General features: G+C 44.7%; 1 protein-coding gene across 3 annotated transcripts; it reads right to left on the bottom strand.

Moving 5' to 3' along the window:
- Positions 1–3,665: 3,665 nt before the first annotated feature.
- LOC123437342 lies at positions 3,666–11,045 on the bottom strand. Of its 3 annotated transcripts, none has more exons than XM_045115702.1 (7): positions 10,616–11,045; positions 9,537–10,280; positions 7,702–8,865; positions 7,258–7,585; positions 6,886–7,141; positions 6,654–6,804; positions 3,666–5,587 (listed from the first exon to the last, which is right to left on the bottom strand). In XM_045115702.1, the coding sequence occupies exons 1-7, from the start codon at positions 10,844–10,846 to the stop codon at positions 3,884–3,886; spliced, it is 4,578 nt and encodes a 1,525-aa protein (XP_044971637.1). In that variant the 5' UTR covers positions 10,847–11,045; the 3' UTR covers positions 3,666–3,883. The 3 variants fall into 3 exon arrangements, with proteins under 3 accessions (XP_044971637.1, XP_044971638.1, XP_044971639.1); XM_045115703.1 differs by having other exon boundaries at positions 7,702–8,859; XM_045115704.1 differs by having other exon boundaries at positions 9,537–10,483; positions 10,616–10,708.
- Positions 11,046–11,276: the final 231 nt, after the last annotated feature.

Here is an 11,276-nt window from a genome sequence, read left to right as displayed (position 1 = left end):
GAATTGTATGTGTACTGTTTGAAGAATTTTTCTGAAGACTTTCTCTGAATTTCCTCAACCTCAAATCCTTCACTCTAGTTAATCTTCACCTGCGTTCTGTGTACCTGCGTGTTGTGCAAACCGTTTCTCATAATCTTTACCAAGTAATCTATTGTTGTAATTTTTGCACCTCTGATCCTGCGCTATTTTCGCTGCACGTAATTCATCAGTGAGGAATTTGCTCAAAAGGCATTTCCTCAGCGATGAAATTCTAAAAATCGCCTATCCCCCCCCCTCTAGTCGATATAACGCATTTCCGGAAACAATGAAGGCGGTTCTAAGAGATGACAAAGGCAGGTTCATAGTTGGAGGAAACGGGAACATTGACTATTACGTGGATGTTTTAACAGCAAAAGCATTAGCTCTCATATTTTGTCTAACTCTAGCGAGAGGACAGGATGTAATCGCCTCATTATTAACTCCGGCAACTTAGAAGTGATTGCAACAATGCACGACGGACATGTGGTTAGCAAAATCAAAATTCGAATAAAAAAACAATGCAGGATGGAGGGCAATCGACGGGAGTAGCGGTGGCGATCTTTGATGATTGTTTTCATCATGCCTGTGGTTTCATTATTTCTAGATTCAAACATTGTAATAGAGAAGTAAATAAAGTAGCTCATGAGCTCCCTAGATTAGCTAGATTTTCTTTGACTTCAGAGTGGTTTGAGGAAGCTGTGCGTGAAATTGTGATGATCCTCACAAACGATATATTAATTATATCTAACTAGCAACAGGGCCCGTGCATTGCAACGGGAGAAAAAATACCACACGCTTTTAATCTTTTTATAATCATTTTGATTTATTAAAATAATAAGCTAACTAACTAATGTAGTCAGTCATATCATATTTTGTTGAGAAATCAACCCGTCCATTGTTAATTCCACCATGATAAGAAATTGAGCGGGACAAGCAAAACAAAACAAAGAGGCTACGTGAATTGATCAATGGACTATTATCTTATTTCACTCGTGGGGTAGAGAATGTGGGATCAGATGACAAACTGAAGGTGGTGTTCCATTCTCTGTCTCTACAACAATACAATCTTACATTCAATAAATTCATTCATCAGCAAAAAAATCCCCACAAAACAAAATTTCTTGCCGGTGCTTGGCACACGGTTGGAGGCATGGGGAGGGGATCTCACCAGATGATGAGTTCCTGCCGGAGGAGGGGATGCGATGAGGGGAGCAAGGGTTAGGCGCCTCTATCTGGCCATAAGGAGTCGCCGTTGCCGCGCCATAACCTCGGAGTTCCCTGTGTGAGCCATGGAGGCCCGCCTCCCACCTGCAAGTACTTCGCTCCGCCGCACCTTATCCACGAGTCGCCGCCGTTCTGCAGACCATCATCCCCAGTAACCGTAGTTGTCGCGTTGATTTGATCCAGAAGCTGTGCTCGAGCGCCGAAACGGGGGCAACAAGCGGGCAGTGGTACGGCCGTGGAGGCGGATGGGTTGAGATCGACAACAGTGGTGGTTGAGGTCGGTCGCGGCGGCGAGTGGTGTGACAGCGGCCTGGGCACAGGCCAGGGTGGACCAGGGTCGACGCAATGCGCTCGAGCGCCGCAAGGGGGCAGTGAGCGGGGAGAGGTACGGCCGCGGAGGCGGGTGAGTTGAGATCGGCAGCGGTGGCGGTTGAGGTCGGCCGCGGCGGCGAGTGGTGTGGCGCGGCCTGGGCACAGGCCAGGGTGGCACAGGGTCGACGGGAGGAGGCGATGCGTACGGGTATAATTTTTGCAGCGAATCGTTTTTTCCTTTTGCGTTGCAGATAAATGATGGAGCGTGGGTTGAATAACAAAAATTACAGGGGCTTTTTTTATAAAAATGTCACGGTGGGTTTTCCGACGGAAGCAATAGCCGCTTTATTATTATAGCAAAAGGGCTCGTGCGTTGCAACGAAAAAAAAAAATACCACACGCTTTTATTCTTTTTATAGTCATTTTGATTTATTAAAATAATAAGCTAACTAACTAATGTAGTCAGTCCTATCCTATTTTGTTAAGAAATCAACCCGTCCATTGTTAATTCCACCATGATGAGAAATTGAGCGGAACAAGCAAAGCAAAACAAAGAGGCTACGTGAATTGATCAGTGGACTGTTATCTTATTTCACTCATGGGGTAGAGAATGTGGGATCAGATGACAAACTGAAGGTGGTGTTCCATTCTCTGTCTCTACAAAAATGCAATCTTACATTCAATACATTCATTCATCACCAAACAAATCCCCACAAAACAAAATTTCTTACCGGTCCTTGGCACACGGTTAGAGGCATGGGGAGGGGATCTCACCAGATGATGAGTTCCTGCCAGAGGAGGGGATACGATGAGGGGAGCAAGGGTTAGGCACCTCTATCTGGCCATAAGTAGTCGTCGTTGCCGCGCCATAACCTCGGAGTTCCCCGTGTGAGCCATGAAGGCCCGCCTCCACCTGCAAGTACTTCGCTCCGCCGCGCCTTATCCGCGCACCGCCGCCGTTCTGCATCGAGCAGACGCATCATCCCCAGTCACTGTAGCTGTCGCGTTTATTTGATCCAGAAGCTGTGCTCGAGCGCCGAAACGGGGGCAGCAAGAGGGCAGAGGTACGGCCGCGGAGGCGGGTGGGTTGAGGTATGGCCGCGGAGGAGGGCAGTGGTGGTTGAGGTCGGCCGCGGCGGCGAGTCGTGTGGCAGCGGCCTGGGCACAGGCCAGGGTGGACCAGGGTCGACGTGATGCGCTCGAGCGCCGCAACGGGGGCAGTGAGCGGGGAGATGTACAGCCGCGGAGGCGGGTGGGTTGAGATCGGCAGCGGTGACGGTTGAGGTCGGCCACGGCGGCCTCGGCACAGGCCAAGGTGGCCCAGGGTCGACGGGAGGAGGCGATGCGTACGGGTATAATTTTTCTTTTGCGTTGCAGATAAATGATGAAGCGCGAGTTGAAAAACAAAAATTACCGGGGCCTTTTTATAAAATTGCCGCGATGGATTTTCCGACAGAAGCAATAACCGCTTTATTATTATTATTATTATTATTATTATTATATATATATATATATATATATAGGTATAGAGGTAAAGATGAAGATGAATAAAGTTGGGGTTTTCTTCAAAAAGAAAATGTATCCTGGTTGACATGCGGTACCTGCTCCAAAAATAAATAAAAAACTCTGGAGCTCGAATAAAGTAGAGAGGCTGGAATACTGTCTACCCGCTGTGCCGTGTCAAAGTCCGCTGGTTCCCAGCAACAGCGCTGGACCTTGGTCACGCCAGCCGCCGCATGGTTTAACCCTTGCAGAGCTTACACGCCGGTACCATAGCGGCGGCGGCGGGCTGCGCCTGACTAAACCAGCCCGTCCACTTGAGTTGAGCCGTCCTGAAAAGATGACTGATTACAGCCAGTCAGTCCGACAACCTCCACTCCCAGACCAGCTGAAGCCTGAAAAAGCATCAACAGAACAGTAGTACTCTGAAGTATTCCCTCCATTCCTAATATAAATCTTTTTAGAGATTTAATTATTAAAATATATACGGATGTATGTAGACACGTTTTAGGATGTATGTTCATTCATTTTGCTCCGTATGTAGTCTCCTATTAAAATGTCTACAAAGACTTATATTTAGGAACGGAGGGAGTATGTCACAAGTCACAAGGTCCGCCCTGAAACTCAGTCACTCTGTTATTTCTCCGGTTACAAACAAAAATTCAAGCAGGTTTCCAGACTGCCCACCACAGCCATCAAAATATCTATCTACACAAAACAATCACGCTGCATGTTTATACTAGTTATCTTTTTGGCGATATAGAAGAGAAGAAGGGAAGATGATATGACTAGCCTATGCACAGGAAAAATATAGGACAGGCAGCATATATCAAACTTCAGAGTCTATCCAGCTATCTGGTTCTACGCTCTCGAGTGGTATGTTAATGTCAGGTATAACGGTTGCTTCTGCTTCGCGCGAGTCTATGTCCATGCGTCCCAGCTCAGGCACAGACGGTTGGGGGGTACTGGCTCCAGAACAGGTGTCCTCCGACCGACAGTGCGGTTCATCTAAACTTCTGGGGCTTGCTTCTGTGTTGTCCTGGTGGGATGAAACTGGCAGTCCTGCTTCACGCTCATCTCGTTTCATCTCAGGCTGATCAGGAGCAGGCAATTCGAGTAGTATGTTAATGTCAGGTATAACGGTTGCTTCTGCTTCGCATGAGTCTATATCCATGTGTCCCAGCTCAGGAACTGGCGGTTGGTGGGTAGCAGCTCCAGAACAGGTGTCCTCTGACCGACAATGAGCTTCATCTAAACTTTCAGGGCTTGCTTCTGTGTTGTCCTGGCGGGATGAAACTGGCGGTTCTGCTTCACACTCATCTCGTTTTATCTCAGGCTGATCAGGAGCAGGCAATTCGTGGGGAGCGGCTCCAGCACTGGCATCCTGCGGCTTACCATACGGTTGATCTGAACTTTCAGGCCTAGCTTGTGTGTTGTCCTCGCACGGTGAATATGATGATTCTGGTTTACATCCCTCTCGTTCAGGCTGCTCGGGAACTGCCAGTCTGTGGGATGCAGCTCCAGAGCTGTCATCCTGCGCTTCACAATAAGGTTCGTCTGCACTCTCAACAGCAAGTCTTATTTTTGTGTTGTCCTGGTGAGGTGAATCTGACGCTTCTGCCTTGCGCCAGTCTCTTTTCACCCCCCGTTGCTCAGGAACTGGTAAATCACGAGGCACGGCTCCCGAACTGCTATTCTGCCTCCAAGAATGAGGTTCTTTCATCCGACTGTTATTGGCATGCTCATCCCGGCTACCCCTAGTTGCTCTCTCATGAAATGAAAGCACGTCTCTACCTCGACCACTAACTCCCTGGTGGGGTGCTTGTCCCCTGTATGTGTGTGCTGCTCTTCGTGGATGATTACCGAACTGCTTCTCTTTGTTCATGCTCCACTGGTGAGGATCAGCATTTCCATATGAACCGAACCTTCTTTGCGAAGAAGCTGGCCGTAACAGATGAGCAGTCCTCTGAAAGTCCCTGTTGCAGTAACCTCCTGAAGGTTGTTGTCCTGCACCACGAATACTAGTTTGGTTGTGTGATTCTTCCCTTCGAACTGATCCAGGAGTAAACCTACCATTCGCTGTTCGAGAAGTACTGCACAAGGGTTCTTGATCAGTTCTGCTATGATAGTGCTGCCCAAGATGCCGCTCACCATGCCCTCTAAACCCTTCCGAAGCACCATGTCTGTCATAGGAAGGTGTGTGCCTGTTGGGCCAGCATTGATCGGCAGGGATACTGCGTGATTGATTATTGTTGCCACCGCCATAAAAGGTTCTGTGCTGTTGCTCAAAGTGTGTTCCGTGAATGTCCTCTCTAGAAGGTACGAAAATAGGTCTGTTTGGTCGACAAGAATTTGATCGCAAATCATGGCCGTTTGGTTGCCAATTATAACAATTATTTATGCTCCGTGCACCGCCAGAACCTGGAAGCTGCCTCTGTCTTATCGGTAGGCTGTTGCCAGCTATGGTTGAACCACCCCTTGCCCTTAATGTCCATGATGACACTCCAGCTGCATAAATTGCGCGGCCATTTCTCTGATGAGCAAAAAAGAAGAACTGTAAGTATTTTGGAAGAACAGAGGTTTGAAAGATAAGTTTTTCATCCTCCAAATCTTATTACGGTCCAAAATACGGGAGACTATAAAGGATACTATATTGCTGAATAACACAATATGACTGAACACTGGATCAGAGAAAATAAATAGTTAGCACTTAGCATATCCATCCTAGTTCAAGCTTTCATACATACTCCCTCCGTTCATAAATATAAGATGTTTTAACTTTTTTTCTGAATCGGATGTATATAGACGCGTTTTAGTGTGTTTGTTCACTCATTTCAGTCCATATATAGTCCATGTTGAAATATCCCAAACATCTTATATTTGTGAACGGAGGGAGTACTAAATTACATTTCCTTTTCCTAATTGGGATATTTTAGAAAATTGGGTTCACCAGACTAGTGGCAGAGCAGTGTTGTAACACGATTAGCAGGTACGCGCCACTAGCACCACTCTGTAGGGCCTACATGGCTCCAGTGCTCCACCAAGAGCATCAAGTCACTGACCCTCATTATGCCTTTACATTTGCATAGCCATTGCCCTGTCTGTCCTCAAATGAGTGGCCATAAGGAGTAATGGACAAATAATGTGACCTAAAGGATGTACTAAGAAACTGTAGATTTAACTCCATGTGATTCGCATTGGACGGAAACCATCACAAACTGTTAGGCAAGATAAACATGTACTCCCTCCGTCCAGTGAAGAGTGTACATTTGGCTTAAAAAATTGTCCACAAAAGAGTGTACTTTTATCTTTCCAATACACTTTGAAGTGGGGAAAAATGTTTCTCTCTCATCACGCAGTAATCAAGACCAATGATATTTTACACATGGTCTCCTAAATTTCTACATTCACTTAGCTCATTGGGTGTTGGGTAATTAAAGTGGAGAGAGATGATGGCTTGCACCTTTCCAATGCATTTTTTACTTCACTCCATAATTTGTCCTAAATTTTCTATATGCACACTTTTCACCGGACAGAGGGAGTGTCTAACAAGAAGGATATGTATGTAGACCTTTCTTTTCATACAACAAGGGTATTACCTTGATTGCAAGCCTCATTGTTTCTGCTAAATGCTTGTCCTTGAGAGCATCAAAGAAACATCCACGTTTTTTCGAATCATTGACTAATTCTGCCCATACTGAATTGCTTGCAAGCAAAGTGGCTCCATTTCCAAGGATCCAAAGGCAGTGCCTGTGGCAAAAATACAGAGATATGTAAATGAAAATGCAGTGTAAACTAATTCTTGAATATCACCAAATTAAGAAATCTTACTTTGCTCTTGTCAAAGCCACATTAATTCTTCCAGCATCAGAGAGAAAACCTACTTTCCCATCTTTGTTGGACCTAACTGTTGAAATTAATATTATGTCTTCCTCACCACCTTGAAATCCATCGATAGATTTTACTGTAACAGACAGAAACTCATGTTTCTCAAACTTTCTTCCAATTCTTTCTTGCATTGCAATCACTTGGGCAGTATACGGAGATATTACACCAACACTGGTTCTCTGCCTCTTCTCCCAGCATTCTACAGTAGTTTTACACAAACAGTAATTAGCTTTCTTAAAATCCTGAAGCTTAGCAGTAACTTATTTTCAACCAACATGACATGTGATAGACTGATAGGTGAAGATTTGGATATACCTTTCGCAAGTCTTTCGATGATATTGGCTGCTACAGCAACCTCAACCATATTTTTCGAACTCTGTCCAAGGTCATCAAGCATTTCCATATCATTTTCAATATGAATGAATGAATAAGCACCATAAATACTTCCAGAGAGATAATTCTTGGTATAATCTTTCTGTTTGACACTGGGACCATCCATAATTCGGTTATCATAAAAGTTGGCATTCGGAAATTTATTAATGCAAGGGTGCATTCTATATTGTACTTCCAGCAAGTGCTTGGTGTAACCCATTGTGCACAATCTCTCGTAGAGGCTTCGTCCAAAGTCAGCATCTTTAGCAATCTAGCAAGTACCAATAAGTAGAAATTATCAGCTACTAAGGAAGTCTGGAAATAATTATCAGTAACATATGCGATGATAACACAATATGACACACATTCTTATAAATAAAAGCATACCTTGCTCTTAACCAATGATGATAGCTGGTTTTCATCCCCAATTAGTAAAACATGTTCTATTCCTGGAAGCAAGAGAGGAACCAGTGATTCGGATTCTTTTAGCTGTGCTGCCTCGTCAATAACCAAGATGCTTATAGGCATCACACCTTGCAGCCTGAACAACTCAAATGAACCAGAAGCAGTGCAAAATATGAGTTTTGCTTGCTTCAAACACAAGTCCCTGATTGAAGATTCATTCTCTTCACAAGGAAACCGCATTTTTGAAAGATCCATCAGGGTTTTAATACACATAGAGTTTATCTCCGAAGGGTCATCTAGAGAGATGTCATGGTCAGGAAGATCCTCGGTTGCATCATCTGTCAGGTCATAATGACCAATAGAAGGGTCAGGAAGTTCATCAGAGGGCTTGAAGATTGTAAAAAGATCATCATCGGAGAGATCATCTGCACAGAATAACTGCTGCACTTTATGTACCAATTTTTTCACAAACATCATCTTGTCAAAGTTCTTGCCTAGGGTATCCGCTGGAAGATGGTCGAAGAATGTATCAATACAAGCTACCAATTCTTTTGCTAAACTGCTGAAGTTACTTGTAAAATACTTCTTAAAAGTAGGTCTGCATTCGTCACTGCTTGCTTGTATATCTAGGGACAGTTTGTACCTAGAAGTGCAATGTTTTAGGAATTTTAGGACAGAATCCACGCAATGCTTCCACCCAACTTCTCGGTTGAAGCACCTCAGCAACTTCTTGACACGATCATCCAAATATATTTTTGACAACTCCTTGCCAACGTGCAGACGGTCCTTGTTGCCATATAAAATGATGTCACCAAAGGAGTAATGATGGCTTAGAGATAAGTCCTCAATCAACCCAATAAGACGAGAAGCTACTTGCAAGACAGCCATGTTGGTTGGCGCACATGCAAGAATTCTCTGTTTCTTCATCAGAAGCATGTGTAATGTTACTGCGACTGTTGTAGTTTTACCTGTGCCAGGCGGGCCCCAAACTAGCCCCACAGAAGATCTATGACAACAATTACTTGCTGAAATACAACTTGCTATTGCATCAAGCTGTGAGACATTCAGCTTAAAATTGCAGAGATCATCCTTGATTTCCTCATGTGATTTATTGCTGCAATAGTTACAATGTCTAATAGCCTGCAGCTTCAATTTGAAAAGGAAAAAATCAGCATTCAATACAGAATGCAAAAGGACATAACAGTTGCATAGAGGGACTATGTAAACAAAGAAGACAAACGTGGAACAGAAAGACAAAGCATACATCACATTCAACTTTTACAATAAGAACGTCCCTAGCTACTTAAGTAAATATAATGATAATGCAAATGAAGGACGTGCCATAAAGTTAAATGGTGGCAACGTAATGATAGGGAAGAGATACAGTAAGTCACCACATGTACAGCTAAACCAGACACCAACCAATCAACATTAAGAAGATGACATTGACCATACTGCATGAGCTGGTAAGTAATCTTTTACAAATTCTGATATCCATATATCATATATCAACTATTACACCGACAGGATTATGCAAATTTATGAGTACAGTAACACAACGGCTCCACATTTAATCAAATAGCATGTAAGTGAATTCATACATTCTTGATGAACTAGTATCAAAGTATGCAATTCATTCACATGGTATAAACGATATGGAACTTGATGATCCTTAGGTACCTCCACACACGTACCTCCACACAAGTACATATTATCACATGAATATACCATATGCATTTTCTACATGCCAAAGCAGTTTAATCGCCTGAGCAGTGCAAATTGATAATGGGAGGAGATACTGAAACTGAAAGACTTACACTATTGTTTTTGCCCAGCATGTTCATAATGACTTTTGTATCCATTGTCAGCCCCCTTCGGAGCACAACCCAAACACGATCATATGTTACCATATTAGTTAGGTGCATAGCATAGAACGACCATCGTCTTGATGAATTTCCAGACATCCCTGTTTCATTTAGTTCCTTCAGATCACTACACTTTTCAAGGGTATTTCTACCTTTTGGTGGTTCTTTTCTGATTTCTTCATTGAGAGATGAGTTTCTGGATTTAAGAGCCATTGCTTCTTGATCCAGTATCTCCCATGACTTATCCAAATCTTCAGTGTACGACTTCTCATACTTGTTAACACCCATTTGCTGCCGTTCATCTCCATCAGCCCCAGTCTCCATCCATCGTGATGCCTTGACGGTCATCTTATTGCCCTGGACCTTATTAATCCATACAATGACACAGGATTTGGACTGTTTGAGAATATGAGATTTATTTGCTGGTCTTGTTTCTGAAATAAGTAGCACATCTGCTGCTTTCGGCCTATATCCATCAGTCCCAGAACCAGACACCCCCATCCATCTGTCGAGCTTGATCTCATACAGTCCTTTCCCCTTTTTCATTGCATTGACTGATAGCATTTTTGCATATGGAGCTCCAGAGATGTCGTCCATGCTTGAAGACATATCATCCCGGACCTCCTCTAGAAGTGGCCCAAAAAACGATGTCATGTACTGCTCCATGCTGTTAAATGTCTCTGGGATCTTGGACACCTGTAATGACATTTCATTCCATGAATCCATAGTTTTTTTGTCTTTTTATTGGCGATTGGCAAAAACGCCGTTCATATAGCTAATAAGAAACAGCATAGCAACTAGACTTCCTTTGTTAAGGCACTTAAGCATTTTGATTTCTCACAGCTCTATTGCAGATTTTCCATCCGTAGGGCACAAAATGAGCGTGCTTCTATGCTCCCCTAAAAAACGGAGAACTCCACTAGTAAAATGTTTCTTCAGATCCACGCGGAGGTTAGGGCTCGTCATTCGCAACCCACACCAAGTAGCCAGACGGCAAATTGAGAGGAAGTGAGGTTAGGGCTCGTCGTTACCTTGTCGCGGAGTAGGTCCTTGTTGAGGATTTGGTCCACCGACCACGAGAGCACCACCTCGGAGAGGCCCTGGCTCCGCCACTGCCACAGCGAGTCGCCGGAGGAGGCCCGCGTCGGCGTGGGCTGCTGAGGGTCTTCATCGCCGCCGTCGTCGAAGGCGCGGGAGGACTCGGCGGGATCGTCCTCGCGGCTCCGGCCGCCCGGGTCGCCGCCGTCGTTAGGTCGCCGCATTTCGCCGCGGCGTCGACTGCGAGGGGGGGGAGGCTGGCTCGCTGCGATGATATTTTGGGGGATTAAAATCCTAGGTTTGGTGAAGTTCTAGGTTCTGAATCTGACTTTTCTGATTGGTTGCTGCATTCTGGGACTGTGCCCTTCTGTCGGTCTGCAATCTCGTTGTTGTTTTGGTTCTAGCAGATTTTTCTGTCCTAGGCGTTGGGCTTTGGGCCAGTTTCTTGTTGGCTTCGAGCCGTGGAGAAGAGTTCAAGTCAGTCACGGAGGTGGGTTAGCTTTCCTACCTAGCCCAGGCCACCCCTAAATTCTTCACACAAAGGGTGCTGTCCAAGAAACCATTCCTAAATTCTTGACACAAAGGGTAATGCCCTAGAAACAACTTTTACAGACTCGCGATGTCCACGACCTTCAATACATGCATGAAGTATCA

This window comes from Hordeum vulgare, chromosome 1H (assembly GCF_904849725.1).
Source record: "Hordeum vulgare subsp. vulgare chromosome 1H, MorexV3_pseudomolecules_assembly, whole genome shotgun sequence".
Taxonomy (NCBI): Eukaryota; Viridiplantae; Streptophyta; class Magnoliopsida; order Poales; family Poaceae; genus Hordeum; species Hordeum vulgare.
Note: the sequence above shows the minus strand (reverse complement) of the source record. Positions and strands in the feature narration are given on the sequence as shown.